We start from the raw sequence: 18,298 nt of genomic DNA, 5'->3' as shown, positions 1-18,298 counted from the left end.
TTAATCATGAATAGTTATGGTGGCAAAAAAAAAAGTTGGTTTTATTAGGGAGGAGAAAACAACCCTCCTATATCATTCACTGTTAATATGCATGAAATCGTAATTTTGCTAGAGTTTTATGGTATTTTATAAAAACATTTATAAATGACATTACTTAAAAATAATAATAAAAAATAAAAACAATTAAGAAATGTAAGATATCTAAATATTAATTTTTTTAAAAGTAATAAACAATAATATAAATTTAATGTAAAAGAACTAAAGTAGCAGAAAATATCTTTAATTGAATAATACAAATTGCAATTATAATAAAATATTATAAAAATAATAAAATATAAATAAAATATAATAACTAAAAAAATGTAACTTTTTTTTATATAGAAAAAAGATTAAAGGTTTAAACAAATGAAAATGACCTCCAATTATAATATTTGAATTTTAATCCCCTTTAAACGTCATATATACAGTATTCTCCAGAAGTTAAAAACCACTGGACCATGGTACAGTATATTTACAAATTTATAATCAGTTTCACTCACTATACAATCAAGCAGAGCATAGCATGACAGACCAGAAACAGAATCAACACGATTTTTTCTTTTTCTCATCAGTTCCAATTCACCCTTCACAAACATACATACATACTCCAAGAAACCGCTCTTATGTTTTGAGACATTAAATAAACAATGAATGTAAAGAACACTGAGATTATCAAGAGATCAGAGAGGCTTCATTTCGCTATTAAGGGCTAAATGTAAATGCTTTTTTTTTTCCTGCTAGCATTGCATAATTTCCTTCATTCAGCGTTTATCTGCAATGTCTGCAATGTGTTTGTGATTTGGGTATGCTAAGAGCTACAGCACATGCTCTCAGTGTTCGAACAGCTAATATGCCCTTGACACGCTTATATCGCAGTATGTCAAGTTATTATAAATCCTTTATCACAGTGTATGGGCATGATTTTACTTTCATACTGTAACGGCTCAAACGTGAGAAAACACAGAAGACTGAAAATGGCACTAAATTGGATTGTAAACCGGCTGAGATCTGCCAATCATCACACATCTGCCTTTATAAGCTTTAAAGGTGAATGTAAAAAAAATCCATCATCAGCATCCCATGGGGTGATCCTTCTTCATGCACCACTGCAAGATGGGACAGAAGAAGCAGCAGACCAGTGATGCCTCAGGTAGTCGCAATTCATCGGCTGGAATGGATTCAACTCTGCACAATGTTATGTACCATATGGTTACATCACCATGGAATTGGATGCTAATAGGGAATATTTTGCTGGAGTCTCAGATGGGACGCTGGCCAGGGCGATTACAGCTCAGTCGAACGAACAAAGAGGGGGTTAAAATTGCACCTTTTCCCTTAATATTTATAATGTCTCCTTCATTTCAAAGGGATTTTACACTTTTACTTTTGAAGAAACGAGGCTCTTCAAAAGCAGCATCAAGAACATCATACACAAGAAAAAAATTAATTAAAAAAACAAAAAAAGCTGGAACATAAAAATAATTACAAGGTTGTTTCTACAGAAAACATAGAGGGGGTGGGGGTAACAATATTTAATTAGACAACTTAATCCTGATAGAACGAACTACAAGCTCCCTTAAGAATAGCCCTACATATATCCAAATTTCTGAGATGTAGTTATTCATTCAAATGAATGTGTTTAACTTCATAATGAGACGGAGCAAGAGCTGGGTTTTTTGGCATGGCCCCTTTCGCGTAAGTGCTTTGCGAGAAACAATGCTATCCAGGTATAGCGGTAACCTAGCAGCAGCTCGAACAGGGAATATTGCCCACCCTCCTGGGTCAGAGCGTGTGGGATGAGACGCAAGGGTCCTTCTCATGACATAATACATTCATTAATTGGCATGTTTGCATGAAGGGGAAATGAGAGCAATGTGGAGCGGCCATTAACCTGCGGTGCAATGAATAGAGAAAAAGCCTCTGAAAGCCTCTAAAGAGCTGCAGAATCTTTGGGTCTCCATTAGTCCGAGATATTTTGTTCTTCAAAAGAGCCTGGGGTCACGTTTATGAGAATAGTCATTCATCTACCCAACTTCATACACAAGGTCGTTGGATTTAGCATTGCAGTTCTGCTCTGAACTTGATGGACTGAGTCATCAAGGCACAGGTGATGCGGGACAGCGAAGAGAGAACAGATGGACATTGGGTACAACGTGAAGAAAAGTGGGCACAGGCTCTTGGTAATCTTCTTGTGTTCCAGTCTTTTGTCCCATAAGTATTGTCCAAGTATCAGTCCTTATTTTGAACTGTGCCTCCAGTGTATAAAACAGACTGAACTTGTCTTATGAAGAGAGCACTGTTTTGATCCCAAACAAACTAAATTGTTTCGTAACGGGCTCAGTCATACAGTGTGTGCTATTTATTACAACATCCTTCCCCTCGACTGACTTCACTTCCTTCCGGCTATGTCGTCCGGCACCCTTTGCTGTTTAATTAGTCGTTCGATCTCCGAACCCAGCGTTTGGAGATTCTCCTGTAGTGAGAGAAACAAATCAGACAGCTGTGAGGACCTAATGCTATTATTTTCACTGCCATTCAATTTATATACACAGAAAGCAAAAAGAGGCACATCTGAGAGAAGCGAGCCTGTAAGCTAGGATAATCAGGCAATTTCAGGCTGTTTTGCTTTGAAACGGTCTGATTTCCTGCTCATCTCATGCTAAGATCGTAATCCTGCCATTGTGCTTTGAATGGTGCTCTGCGTTCCCCTTGCGCACTGTCCTCAAAACATACTTTATTAATTTCTCTCCCCGCTGATGTGCTCCCTCAAAACAGGAAAGCTGATGTCCCTGTTGTGACCTGGATGTGGCTCTATAACCGAGAAATGGTCACTGCCAGCATGGGAATTTGCCCAGTTATTGAACAGTTATCCATCACCACCAAATTTGCTTTTGAAAGTATGCTGTGAAAAATCACAGAGACCCTGTGAAATCACTCGACGAGTACAGTATACTCTTTGGTGTTGATGTACTTCCTGTTGAATCAGGAGGTTAGGTTTGAGTGGGAAACATTAAGGGGCTCGTCTAGGGAATATACAAAATATTTGTACCATATGAGTCACTGGCTGATACTAAATATTTATTTGCAATGCATCAATCATTTTTGGATATAGTACATAATATTTTTTTCTGTAATCTAATGCTTTGTAATCCAAATATCCTTTTTTTTTTACTGTACATTATGTGATGCCTCTTATCATCCCCTCTTAGCATTCATAATGACTTATTTTTGATTCAAGTGGTCCATTTCAAATTTATTTAGACAAAATATTATGACATTTTAATATTGGCTATAACATTAAAATAATTACTGGATTATCGAAATTTAATACTGGGCTTATCTTTTGTTTCTGCATAAATCAACTTTTAAGGTGAAAGCCGTACAATTATGGGTTTTGTGTAATGGCACAATAGTATCTTGTGCGTATTTAGCTTATATTTATGTTGACTATGTAGATTGACTGTGTTGACAAATAGAAAGCTTTGTGGTTTCAAAGTGACTTTTGTGGGATTGGTGCTTTGTAAGTCACTACGCTATTTACAATGGACTTTTTGGTTTTATATATATATATATATATATATATATATATATATATATATATATATATATATATATATATATATATATATATATATATATTAGTAATGTTTTACTTTAATTAGTAATATATTTGAGTTATCATTTATTCAAGTTAAACCAACTTTATTTTGATCGCTTGTCATGAAGAGCTTTTCATTTCAGTGTGCATTTGACAGTAGTTTCTTCTCAAATAAAATGGTGAAATGCTTGTTAAGTTACTCTTGGAGCAGCTCTGGAGATGAAGTTGATATGGACAGTCTTTATATATTGAGACAGTAGTTGCTGAGCGTCACAAAACCACGCGACTCATTTACACAGACACATGCAGAACATACAGACTTATTAGCGACAAGCACTGACTGGCTGTCTTTTGTCTATTTCTGCTGTGTGTGATAGGCTGTTAGATTATTCTACATTGAGTTCAAATCTCCAGGGCTTAACATCATTATCAACATAAATTTATCGCAATTCTTGATAGGATATAATTTTTCGCCCAGTGTATACATGCATATAAAAAAATGTGAAAGTAACAGAAATGCCCTACAAGCCACAAAATTCGATTTTGATTTCATGGGGTGGATGATGTGGATGTGGATATGGATGGTGACTTATACCTTCAGTGTGATGTTTTTGAGCAGGGTGTCCTCTAGCACAGTCTGGAGTTTGCGGTTGATTTCCAGTGAGAGGTCGAGAGTGAGGCCACTATCGGCAGGGTGGGATGTGTACAACGACGCCATGATACCTCCCCTCCGGCTCAGGTGGGCTTTGCTAAAATCCGAGGCTTCTGAAGAAAGTGCTCCAGACTCTTCTCTAAGCACGTAACTTTGGATAATCCTACAGGAACATTTTTAAAACATAAAAGTTTAAATTGCATTGTATGTTGAATATCATATATGTACTGTACATGCACGCACAGTCAGTGTCAGTGAAATCTTAAGAATAAGGGCCATTGTCACACCATAACCCTCAGCGGGGAGGTAAAAGGTGATGTTACTAACAAACCCAGGGACAGAGTAGGGAAAGAGGGCAGCCTTTAGGACCCCATTAGCGTAACCACCTCATCAGTGTCTCTCTCGTTTCCTCTCTTTCACTCTAGATGATAAATGAGTTTCACAAATAAAAGATTAGAAGGCTTTGAACAGCTAAATCTCAGCCAGCCTGTCTCATAAATTTTATTTAATGTGACACTCACTTCATTGAAAAAGCTTTTCATGTCATTGTTACTTTTGCAAGAGTACATCTTGGGAGGAAAAATAATAATAATAATCATTTAGCCAGTTTTAATTAGTGAATGTATGTAGTGGTTATCTACTAAGAGTAGATAAGGGACTGGATTCATGATTTTGCTTTTTGACATACATACAAAAAACCTACAGGAGAACACACTTTATACCCAGAGTTTTAGACATCTTAAAAAAGCCTTAAGTTATAAAAGACATAATTCAGCTTTAAGTGCTTCAATTTGAACCAAAGTGGTGAGCAGATGGAAATCTAAAGTAATTATCATCTCCATCACTATTGTTGTCCATTTAATATGCTGGAATAGAAAAGGGGGAAGGAAAGAAAAAAACAACCTGCGTGGTTTACTATAAAGGATGATGTAGTGATGAAGTGATCTTTCAGTCTCCAGGAGAGAGTTCTCTCTATAGCCACTGCTATTTCAAATCTATTTTCTCTGCAGTGACGCATGCCCCAAATAAAGACAGAGTTCAATTCTAATGGTTTCTTCAGATCAATGCTCGAGACAAAAACATTAAAGGATGTGAGGCTAAAGGCCTCTGCCTAAGATCAACAACAACAAAAAACTAAAAAAAGAAAAAAAAAACTATATAAGTGCTTTCTGAATTGATGAATTCACTCTCATTCCACTGTCTGAATCTGAAATGAACACACTAGGGCATCTATCAAACAAACTTTTCTTTTTGTCATCCTGATGACTCAAAATGTCTCAAAGCGGTTATTTATCAGAGTGACAGGAAGGAAAATAGGGAAAATTTGCATATGCTTTGCAAACAAAATCTCTGTGAAGTGCTGATGCTACATAAATAATGAACACCCACACATTTATGTACACATAGACAAATATAAAATAAAGAAAATATAAAAAATGAATAACTTACCTCTCACTAATATGGGGTCCAAGTGGACCCCAGCTCCATAATGGTAGTATTTTAACAAAACGAAACACAAAGAAATTAAAAAGTTAACTAACTGAACATGCATGCATACTTTTACATTGTTTAACTGGAATTCGTTGTAACCTGCCCCTTTTTCCAGTACAATATAGTAGTAATCCACTGCCTTTCTGACTTTTTATTGGTTTTTATTATATAGGAAAGAGGAGAACTGACAGTAAACTTGAGGGAAAGAGAGGGGGAACTGGATCGGGACATGACCCAGGCTGGACAACAGATAATACACTATGTGCCACAGCTCTGACACCACTCTTAGCATTTGATTTTGATTTGGAGATCTATTTGTATAAAAGAGATCACAGCTTCAGCTTAAGCGCAGTGGCATGGCCTGATTCTCACAGCCTAGAGGCTGAAAAACTGAAAGACAGAAAGCAGAAACACCAGAAGAATGCAGAAAAACAGACACAAGACATAGGGTGAAATAAAGAGAGTTGGGATTTGACAATCTGTTTGTGCATGTGAATTCTAAGCTTCGGTCTTCATTCAAGGAATCAAAAGACAAAATGTGAATCTTTATGTTTATTTCATGAGGATTGTGAGTTTTTCAGTACTACAGCTGAAGCATGAGTAAAAGATGAGAGCTCATATCAAAGATCATATTGAATCAAAGCTAACACAAAAGATACATCTAGACAGCGTATTCCTGTTTCAATCGAGACGCAAAAATGTTGATCAAAAGATATAGATCGGTCAAAAAATGCCCATATCAGTTACCAGCCTTTCCAGTAATTTCATACAATAATACAATCTGAAACTACATTATTAAAGTTTCTGAAACTGGTGCTTGTCCGTGCAAAACTGCCACAATGTTGGAGTGCACCTGACAATATTTTTTATGTTCCAATGATATTCGAGTCCCCAGGGAAGCCACGTCAATCCGAGGAGTTCAGAGTCTGAACATTCAATCATTTTTTTCTTTTCCCACACATTTATTTCATCATCCGCTGGACAAAAATCTCAAAAAGTATCCACATACCACTCCACACCAAGCCATATGATTTGTTCATGCTCAAGTTTATGTTAGGGGATTGTTCAAATTTAGCAATCATCACTAAATATAGCAAGGATTTATGCACCATTCCAATAATAATTAATCATATGCAAATCCAACGGCACTTGGTATCAATTCCAGAACATCAATGATTTCCTCTAAGTGCCCTTGATGAGAGGCGCAGTGAGCATAGTTAAGTTTATCTCTTCAGAGATAAATGGAAATCCTCAGCTAGGTGTATTCACGCTGTTAAATCAAGGAAACCTTATTAAATCAACCTCAGTTTTATGTTGTAATCAATTTCCACTGAGCCTTGAATGATATACCGGCCAAATCTAACCTTGCCATGTGTCAAAGAATCACTCGAACAGCAACAGTCGATAAACACTGGGAGACATTCCACTGCTTGGCGAATTTGGACACAGCTCAGCTGCATGTAATGGCTAAAGATCAGTTAAGGAGGCTAAATTAAGCCTGACCTCAATGGGATGTGTCTTTGATTAGAACTAATGAATGTGGGTTAGTGCAGGTAGACCGATTCAAGGCCTATCATTACTCAAGTGACAGGAAAGGGACAGGCATTTATGTCCAGAGCGGTGGCGGCAACCCATCTCACAGCCTTCTGCGGCATATTAAATTATTTATCTCATCCAAAGACAAAAACAAAGAGCTCTCGTTCTCTAAGACCATTCGCTTTGTTTAGCAAAAAGATGCTTTTTTCTGTGGTGGAATGGGCATCAGCCGCCTGATTTCTCATGTATGAAGGTGCGTATGAATATGTATCAGGCATCATTAGCAATCTCGGTGATGCATCAATCCCGCAAGAACTGACAGCTATAAATATCACTGCCAAGACCTCTGTCACACACGCAGTGTTTGTGTCTGTGAAAGAAAAAGATGAATGTCTGCCAGATTTCCTTTTGTAATGAAAGTCAGACAAGATACAAGCCTTGGTCGGGAAGCTCTAGACAAATAAATAAAGGAAAAAGTCCAACAAAAGAAAAATAAAGAGAAAAATAAGAGAAAGAGAGGATGCAAGAGAAGGACAATGACCTGCCAAATGCAACCAGACGGAAAGGAGAGGCACTGAGAAATTCTCCAAAACATGAGCTCAGAGCTACTCTATAGTGGCAACAGAAATGTTTAAACACTTAAAATTACCTGAATATAACAGTGGTAAATATTAAACAAACTACATGAAAAACCTGCTATTCCAGTATTTTTGTAAGGGCAAATTTGTGCTACATTCATTTTAAAAATGAATGCCACATTTTGATATTTTATTAGACATTCATACATTTTTCAGTGTGGAATAAGTGCCCAAATGCTTTCTGGTGCCACTGTGTCCCTCTACATTATTAATTTTCAATTAAACTCGTGGCTTCTATTTGGTGTCCTTCATCACAACTTTGGTTACATAAGAGTATATATATATATATATATATATATATATACGTATAAGGGCTGCACGATGTGTTGTTTAAGCATCGATATCGCGATGTACGAATCCACGATAGTCACATCGCAGGATGTGCGATGTAGGCTGTCATAGTTGATCCGTTATTCATTAATTGTACGGGCCAGCTGCTCCCCGGCCCTTGACGAATGTGATTCGCGGAGAGAGCGAGAGAGAGAGAGAGAGAGAGAGAGAGAGAGCGCGCGAGAGAGAGAAAGAGAGCACTTCAAACAAAATGAGCGCTGTCTTGCTCTCTCTCCCTCGCGCATATTAATCAATTGACACGATGTTGTCGATGTTTAAATCATTTAAAATGAATGTATCATTTAAAATGAATGAATCATTTAAAATTAAAATGTAAATCTGCTCACCCCATTTTTGTTTGTAAGAAAAAATTTGATTAGATTTCATCGCAATATATATCGCAGAAAAATAAAATATCACAATGTAATTTTTTCCCAGTATCGTGGAGCCCTAATACGTATATATATCAACCTCACCTAGGCAGCTTCAAGCTCAGTAAATGGCAAATTAATCTTTGGGATGGGAGTAAAGGAGCTTTTCTCCATCGTCTTTTACCTTCCATTCTGTCTTTTTCGCTCTCACTCACTTTGTCTTTTTCCTGATCTCCTCCACTAACTGCTTAATGTGGTCCTCCATGAATTCAATCTTCTCGTTCTTACGAGCGTGTGCTTTCTGCAACCGCACGATGCGCTCCACCAGCACAGCTTTGTCCACTTCGGGGAAGCTGTCCACCACTACTGCTGATGAACCAGATTGATTCTCTGGAGAGCGATCATCCATACTGATGCCCCGTGCATTTAAAGAGCCTGAAAATGAGAGATTGAAAACATTGTGAAGTCACACTATAAGTGTAATATTACAAGCAACAAAGAAAAGAAAATTGGCACTAAGATTAGAAGAACATTCTGGGTTCAGTACAAGTTAAGATTTATGCTGCAAATGCTGCTATTAACTATGATAACCAAATAAATTATTTTTGACTCATGTCTCAAAAATTGCAGGTTACAGTAACACACTTACAAGAAAGTAAACCAGGTCAGCATTCCAGAGGGTTTAAATGCATAAATATCAAGATTAGATTTGTGTTAAAACATTTAAATGATTTCTTTTAGAAAAACTTCACAGTATTTTAGTTTTATACATACCTAAAGTGTCCTTTATTAAGTGGAACGACTTTTTTGTATATGGAAAGACTAGATATAACTTTACATATTAGTTGTAAGTGTGTTACTATACTTTACATTTTTGCTTTTTTGGCTTGTCAGATTCAGACAGTGAATTGATGTTGATGTACCTTAATCTGTACTGACCGAGAAACATCACGCACACACACACACACACACAGTCTTTTATGCTCACCAAAGCTGCATTTTTGATCATAAACAGAAAAAAAAACGTGTTAATGGAACAGAGATTTTGTTATGACATTTGTCAAGTATGGTAACCCATACTCGGAATTGGTGCTCTGCATTTAACCCATCCAAGTGCACACACACAGCAGTGAGAAGTGAACACACCGTGAACACACACTCGGAGAAGTGGACAGCTTTATATCCAGTGCCCGGGGAGCAACTGGGGGTTCAGTGCCTTGCTCAAGGGCACTTCAGCCATGGGTATTGATGGTGGAAGAGAGAGCTGTTCATTCACCCCTGCCCCCACAATTCCTACCAGTACCGAGACCTGAACTGGCGACCGTCGGGTAACTACTCCAAGTCTCTAACCATTAGGCCACAGCTGCCCCATTCAAAATGTGAATAGATAGGCATTATAACATATAATAACGGTGTTTCCAACTATTTATGAAAAGCATATGGATAAAATGTATTGTAATTAAGGAACATCACATGAACAAGAGGTCTAAAATCAGCAAGGGTGAACTGTTGTATAAGACATTATGAGTTCTTTTATAATGCATTATATATAGGCCTCATGAAGAAAAGATAAAAGTGTGTGTCACTCTCAACATCTCTAATGAAGTGTTAAAAAGTTGTACCTGAAGAACTGGAGCGGCTGCCCATGCTGCTGCCCTCTCGATCACATCCTCCATTCTCCACCTGATCCAGCTTCTTACGAGCTACATAAGGGCACAATCAAACAATAAGTTCTTTCTTTCTCTTATACTGAAAAAACACACACTCCTGGCATAGACAAGACACCTCGGTAATGGTAATGGGCTGCACCTGCTTGGGGGGGGGGATTATGTACCACCAGAAAGAGATTAGAGCGGCTAAAAAGACCTATGCTAAAAAGTTGGAAGACCAGTTTACTTCCAACGACTCTACTTCAGTTTGGAGAGGACTGAGAGCCATCACAAACTACAAGACACCATCCCCTTGCACTGAGGCTAATCAACGACTTGCTAACGACCTGAATGAGTTTTATTGTAGATTTGAAACCCCCAACACCCACTCTGACCATCTCCCTGCACAACCATTAACACCTCCTGCAATCCCCCTCTCCATACCTCCTGCTCTTCAAATCTGTGAAGATGATGTGCGCCAGGTCTTCAAGAAAAACAAAAGAAGAAAAGCACCAGGCCCAGATGGCGTTACACCAGCCTGTCTGAAAATCTGTGCTGACCAGCTGGCCCCCATCTTTTCACAGATCTTCAACAGATCTCTGGAGTTGTGTGAAGTGCCTTCCTGCTTCAAACGCTCCACCATAATCCCCATTCCAAAGAAACCCAAGATAACAGGACTTAACGACTACAGACCTGTGGCTCTAACGTCTGTCGTCATGAAGTCGTTTGAAAAACTGGTTCTGGCTTATCTGAAGGACATCACTGGACCCTTACTGGACCCCCTGCAGTTTGCGTACCGAGCAAACAGGTCCGTGGATGATGCAATCAACATGGCATTGCACTTCATCCTGCAACATCTGGACAAAACAGGGACTTATGTGAGGATCCTGTTTGTGGACTTTAGTTCGGCTTTCAACACCATCATCCCAACAACCCTCCAGACCAAACTGACCCAGCTCTCTGTTCCTAGCTCTATCTGTCAGTGGATCACCAGCTTTCTGACAGATAGGCAACAGTTAGTGAGACTGGGGAAATTCATGTCAAACAGCTGCTCCACCAACACTGGTGCCCCTCAGGGATGTGTTCTCTCCCCTCTGCTCTTCTCCCTGTACACCAACGACTGCACCTCTAAAGACCCCTCTGTCAAGCTCCTGAAGTTTGCAGACGACACTACAGTCATCGGCCTCATCCAGGACGGTGACGAGTCTGCTTACAGACAGGAGGTTGAGCAGCTGGCTGTCTGGTGCAGTCTTAACAACCTGGAGCTGAACACGCTCAAAACAGTGGAGATGACTGTGGACTTTAGGAGAAACCCCCCTGCACTTTCCCCACTCACCATCATGAACAGCACTGTGGCTGCAGTGGAGTCATTCAGATTCCTGGGAACCACCATCTCTCAGGACCTGAAGTGGGACAATCACATTGGCTCCATTGTGAAAAAAGCCCAACAAAGGTTGTACTTCCTTCGCCAGCTGAGGAAGTTTAACCTGCCACAGGAGCTGCTGAAACAGTTCTACTCAGCCGTCATTGAGTCAGTCCTGTGTACTTCAATTACTGTCTGGTTTGGTTCAGCTACAAAATCAGATATCAGAAGACTACAGAGAACTGTTCGGACTGCTGAAAGGATTATTGGTGCTCCCCTGCCCACCCTCCAAGAACTGTACACATCCAGAGTGAGGAAAAGGACTCAGAAAATCACTCTGGATCCCTCACATCCAAGTCACCCCATCTTTGAACTTTTGCCATCTGGCCGGCGCCTCAGAGCCGCAAATACAAGAACAGCAAGGCACAAGAATAGTTTCTTCCCCCAGGCAATCTACCTCATGAACAGTTAAATGTTTCCCACTTAAACTTATGCTTATGCAAAAATGTGCAATATCCTTATATTTATTTGTTACCCCTCCATCCTAGAACATTCCTGCATCTCACTCGATCCTATCCCATTATCATTTATAGCACAATTGTTTATACACTTATTTATTTGCCAATTTGTAATTCTCCCGTAATTTTTTTTATTTTTTTTTTTTTTTTTTCTGTGTGTTGTTGTGTGTCTGTTTACTGGAAGCTTATGTCACTAAAACAAATTCCTTGTATGCACAAGCATACTTGGCAATAAAGCTCTTTCTGATTCTGATTCTGATTCTGATTCAGAAAACTATCACCCACCAGGCATATCTGTAGTATCCGTCAACTATGCAGAATTAAGGTTCACATTTAGCTTGCAGACCTTGAAAAGATGCTGAAGATCACGGGTACCCAATGGGGAGGAAAAAATAGATTTGTTTAAAAATACCTTCACGTACTGTATGCCTCCTCTGACACTAAAGAGAGTCTCATGGTGCACATTCTTCTCCCTTGTCCTCGCTTCCTTGCCTCTTCTCTCAAAAAATTTAAAAAAAAAACGCTACGAAACAGTCTTGGGCCCTAACCTAGCCTTTCCTGCGGCTATAGGCAGGCACAGATACATAAACTCAATCTGTCTGCAATGAACGTCAGTCTGCTCCACCGAGAGCGTCAATATGGCTTGATAATTACTAACAGTGCCTGTGGGCCCCTGGGAGCGTGGAGAAGTAACTCACTGCAAGCCTATTAAAATAACAAATCGAATTCTAGTTTAGACATCTAGACACAGAAAAAAATTATATGAGAGTGGAACGATATAGCCATTTTTTGTAATTGAGTTATGATTGGTTACTTTATTGTCTTTCGTTTTGCATTAAAATCATTCGCATCAGTGGCTCTTAATTGGAGGGTCATATTGCAAACCAAATGAGTCTCGGGGTTGCTCTGATAGAGAAAACAGCATGAGAAAAAAGCAATGCTAAATGAAACTAAACTTACAATTATTTAGTATAAAAAATAAATACATTTTAAAAAGGGAGGAGATTGTTTCCCATATTGACGTCAAAGGCTGTACGTCCAACAGTATTTTGGCTGGAGTTACTTGGTAGAAGCGATCCAAATTAGGAAGATGCCAGCATGGACCTGTTGCGTGACATGCTCTCATCCTCTGAAAACATGAACAAACTATGCAACAGACGGACTACAACAGACTACATTAAACCGCTTTGTCTTACATACATACATACACACATATATATATATATACACAGTACAGACCAAAAGTTTGGAAACATTACTATTTTTAATGTTTTTTAAAGAAGTTTCTTCTGCTCATCAAGCCTGCATTTATTTGATCAAAAATACAGAAAAAAATATAATATTGTGATATATTATTACAATTTAAAATAATTGTTTTTTAATTTATTATACTTTAAATTATCATTTATTTCTGTGATGCAAAGCTGAATGTTTAGGATCATCATCACATGATCCTTTAGAAATCATTCTAATATGATGATTCATTATCAAATTTGGAAACAGTTCTGCTGCTTAATATTTTTTCAGAACATGTGATACTTTTTTAAGATACTTTGATGAATAAAAAGTAAAAAAAAAAAAAAAAAACAGAAGCTATGTTTTTAAAATATAAATATTTTATAATAACAATATACACTACTGGTCAGTAATTTGGGGTCAGTAATTTTTTTTTCTTTTTTTCAATACAAAAATCAATACTTTTATTCAGCAAGGATGTGTTAAATTGATAAAAAGTGATAGTAAAAAAAATATATTATTAGAATATATATTATTAGAATTTTTTTTTTTTATAAATGCAGTTCTTTTTAACCTTTTATTCATCAAATATATTAGACAGCAGAACTGTTCCCAACACATAATAAATCAGAATATTAGAATGATTTCTAAATGATCATGTGATAGACTGGATGTTACATGTGACACTGAAGGCTGGAGTCAGGATGCTGAAAATTCAGCTTAGCATCACAGGAATAAATTATTTTTTTTAAGTATATTCAAATAGAAAACTATTATTTTAAGTTGTAATAATATTTCACAATATTACAGTTTTTTCTGTATTTTTGATCAAATAAATCCTGGCTTGATGAGCAGAAGAAACTTCTTTCAAAAACATTAAAAATAGTAATGTTTCCAAACTTTTTGGTCTGTACTACATATATATATACATGGGTTGGGTGGTGCATGGGATTTCCCCCTTTCTGATCAATGTATCCCTGCCTTTGCTGGGATAAATTTATCCCCCCCTCAAAGTGATCAGTGCTATTACACTAGTGGCGAGACGGATCACAAAACTTAACACGGATCAGTGGTTTGATTAAAGTCAATTTTATTTCAAAATGCGCTACTATGGCTGGCTCTGATATAGCTGCCGCGCACGAGCGCAGCCTCTCTGTTCACCACTCTGCAGACTTGCTCAATGTCCCGCCCACGGCGCTATCTGATTGGTTACACCTCACGAGTAATAGCCTATCAACACATGCGAGACGGTTGAAGCCGGTCCGCTGGGCAGTGGAGTTGCTAACTTGGCGACTTTTTTTTTTTTTTTTCAAAAAAGCGACTAGTGACAAATCTAGCGACTTTTTGGGCAATCATTATTAAGTCTCTGAGACTCTGGTGCTGCCGTACGAGCGCGAGGTCTCTCTTTCCCAGCGCGAGCCTCTCTCTCTGCTTCTGCGGTGTTCAGCAATCGCAGAGAGGAGCAGCACTTTCAGTAAAAAAAAAAAAAGATATTCTGTTGCTTCTAACTCTATTTTACAAGCAAGTATAGCCGACATCAGTCACAGCACAACCACTGACTTTATCGTATGTGTATTTGATTTCATTAGTGCAGATTAATGTTTGAGAACTGGTTATGTAGTCTTAATGGACCGCGTTTCAGTCATTATAATATTAATTCCGTTGTCTGACAACAGAAACATTAAAATATAGTAATAAAAACAGTTTTTTTGAGAACTAAATTAAATGGCTAAATTAAATTGCAGTATGTGAGCATAGGGAGGCAATATGCACTTACATCATAAATATGCTAATTAGCACATGACTCATTTAGTTCATGTTCTCATGATTTATTTTTATGAATGACAATGTTTCAAAACACCCCCCCCCTCTGTTTTTTCCACAAATCGCACCCTGTATATATATATATATATATATATATATAAAAATACACACACACACACACACACACACACAGTGCTGCTTTAACCTTTAGTATTTTCTATATTTCTGCATAAATATGACCTAAAACATAATTGGATTTTTATGCAAGTCCTGAAAGTTGATAGAGAACCCAATCAAACAAATGAGATGAAAATATGTACTTCTTATACCATGCATAAATACAGACAATTCTAAAGGGTTCACAAACTTTCAAGCAGTGCTGTGTGTGTGTGTGTGTGTTTGTGTGTGTATGTATATATATGCCACTTAAAATTAACAAATTCTGGTTTTTGTTTATTTACTTTTTAATTAAACAACATTGTTAATTTTGATGGCTAGCGTTAAAACTGGGTTCAAAACCAGTTTGATGCTTACTATCCTTCTTGAGCATGCAAAGCTTGTTTTGCAAAAACATGTGGTTTTGAGCTAGTTTCTCACTACTTCTGGCCTCAATACAGTGGTGTAGCATCTGGGTAAGAAGGTGTATATGGGCCAGGGCAGATTGGGGGCCCGCCGAGCTGAGGGGAACATTTAATTGAAACGAGGAAATGAATTTCCCTGCAATTTCCCTTGGCTGACAGCTTATCACAATTCTCAGCCCGAGTCCGACTCGAGCCCGTGTCTTTTTTTCTCTCTCTCTTCCCTATTACACAGCTGCTGTTGCAGCCATTAAAATAGTTATGCTTCGTTTTTTAATGGCAAAGTGGTAATATTTATTTTCGTTTCTTAAGTTGAGTTGAGCATGTTTGATCAATTTAGCTTTCTCAAATCAACACGATGGCTTTTACAGAAAATTTTACAGATAAATGTGCGCTGTTGTGCGAATATCCAATCGTTTATGTGGAGAGTAGAAGCTAAATCACGCTTTGCAGGAAATGGGAGGCACAAGCGTGATAACTTGGAAGCTTAAAAATATGCAGTCATTTCTGCTCATAAGAGTATATCTAATTTGGAACTGCAAAGTCTACTTTTATTTGTGTGCACTAACAATATCAACAAAACCTTGTGCTTTTGCAAAATAAGGAAAACAAACGCTTTCTGATGCGCTTTCTTTCGTCTCTGTTTTGAGCAGTAGTGCCTCACAATGATAAATTGAAACTTTATTTTTTTAATTTTTTAAAAGTTTTAAATTACTAATTTAAAACAAAATAATTCAAATTGAAAACTCTTTCATTATGTAATCCATAAAGATGCATTCCTCGCTAAAGGCACGTCCAATGAGGAGAAGCCGAGTCATGTTCGTCAAATTTACCTTTGCTACACTGACTCAGAAAACACTAGTTTATTAACAAATAATTAAAATAACCCTTCACAATTTTTTTATTCTTTTGTTTATTTTTTATATATTTTGTTTGTTTTTTGGACCATTGTGCCAAAATTGTGTTTGCATTCAGTAGCTACAAATAGCCTACAGAAGCATTTTAGTGCCACATTGAAAAATAACTAAATAAATAAGATTAACATCATAATATTTTAAGCATAAAGTCAAAATTATGATAATAAAATCTTGTTATATTGCGTATAGTTAATGTGAAAATTCCACCTATAGGCTATTCCGCCAAAAAAAAAAAGTAGAAGAAAAAAAAACACTGTGGCATCCGTCATTCTCGCATTTAACATAAAAAAAACTGCAATAGAATTCAGACTTATTGATGTTTTTTAAAACTCTGATTGATCGATTTCATGAAACATTCGTTTGTTTTAAATTGTTCTGATTTTTTTTTCCATGCATGCATTTAACTATTCATGTTTATTCCATGCTGCAAATATTAAAGAGGAAATTATCATCGATTCATATGTTGCTGGAACTGAGGCGAATTATCTCACTACAAATTAAAGAGCGAAAAAACACATTTATTGTTAGTATTTTATCATAAATTTGACGGAGGCGGAGACTTTGTAGTTACAAAGCTGCGATTATTGGGTGGCTTGCATGCTACAAATAATGAATAGACTTGAAAACTTTAAATTTAATTTCCAGGCATTTAACCTATAACGTAAAACAGCTTGTGAGTAGTCATGATTCACGTAACGTTATTTTACTTCAGAAAAAAATCAACGATAGGGCCCAAGTTAAGTTAACCGAGTTGAAGCCCATAACGTTTGTGGGGTACAAATTTTATAGCATATGACTTGATACGCCACTGCTTCAATATAAAAATAATAATATAAAATACATAATAAATAAAATCTATACATAACGAATCACTAATAAAGAATAATAAAAAAAAACCTATCCATAGAAATAAATGTAAATCAATAAATAGCGAAAATGATTTGTGTTGCTTGTGTAAAGTGCTCACCCTGCGTGAGCTGCTTGGTGAGGTCTTTGATGTTGGCTGCCTGTTTTCTCTTCTGAGTGACCAGTTCGTCTCGTAATTCCTCCACACGTGTCTTTAGTTGTGATGTCTCGGCCTGTAGTGTTGTTCTCTCTGTCTGCAATGCCAGAACTTCCTCCTGCCTTTGTTTTTCCTCTTTCTTCAATCTGTCAGTCTGAAAACATACACAAAATGCTTCAAAATGAAAGGCATCTAAAATATACCAAAGATTTTTGTGTGTATCTGTAATTAAACTGGTCAGTTTTCCTATTTATTCCAGCAGGTAGCACTGTAGCTAGTGATAAGAAATTGGATTTGTAATAAATGGGTTCATTGTAATAAATGAGATCATTATAGCTTGATTTCAGTCATTACTCAGTAGTGTTCAGAAGTGGCATTTTACGGTTAATTTTCTTTGGTAAATAAATGTAATTAAATATTTTCACTTTAAGATACAAAAAATTATTATTTATTATTAATTGCATTTAGTCTACATTTGTGTTCAAGCTTCATGCTCTTTCATAATTAAGATAAATGTTTGTATGTTTTGCCAAATAAATATTGCGGACAGTTTTAATAAATTATCTGATAATTATATAATTAAAATACTTTCAAACAGCTTGAATAAGTGTAGAT

At 37.0% G+C, this 18,298-nt stretch overlaps 1 protein-coding gene across 2 annotated transcripts in view; it reads right to left on the bottom strand.

Annotated features, from left to right (window-relative positions):
- Positions 1 to 422: 422 nt before the first annotated feature.
- Positions 423 to 18,298, bottom strand: part of LOC132121579 (coiled-coil domain-containing protein 186-like) — a 29,707-nt gene continuing 11,831 nt past the window's right edge. For both annotated transcript variants that reach the window (XM_059531106.1, XM_059531107.1), the window contains exons 12-16: positions 17,648 to 17,837; positions 10,278 to 10,358; positions 8,871 to 9,090; positions 4,233 to 4,452; positions 423 to 2,512 (exon numbers count right to left, since the gene is read on the bottom strand). In XM_059531106.1, coding sequence (XP_059387089.1) covers positions 2,429 to 2,512; positions 4,233 to 4,452; positions 8,871 to 9,090; positions 10,278 to 10,358; positions 17,648 to 17,837 — 795 coding nt within the window. In that variant the 3' untranslated portion in view covers positions 423 to 2,428. The remainder of the gene's footprint in view (positions 2,513 to 4,232; positions 4,453 to 8,870; positions 9,091 to 10,277; positions 10,359 to 17,647; positions 17,838 to 18,298) is intronic.

Source organism: Carassius carassius, chromosome 39 (genome assembly GCF_963082965.1).
Source record: "Carassius carassius chromosome 39, fCarCar2.1, whole genome shotgun sequence".
Taxonomy (NCBI): Eukaryota; Metazoa; Chordata; class Actinopteri; order Cypriniformes; family Cyprinidae; genus Carassius; species Carassius carassius.
Note: the sequence above shows the minus strand (reverse complement) of the source record. Positions and strands in the feature narration are given on the sequence as shown.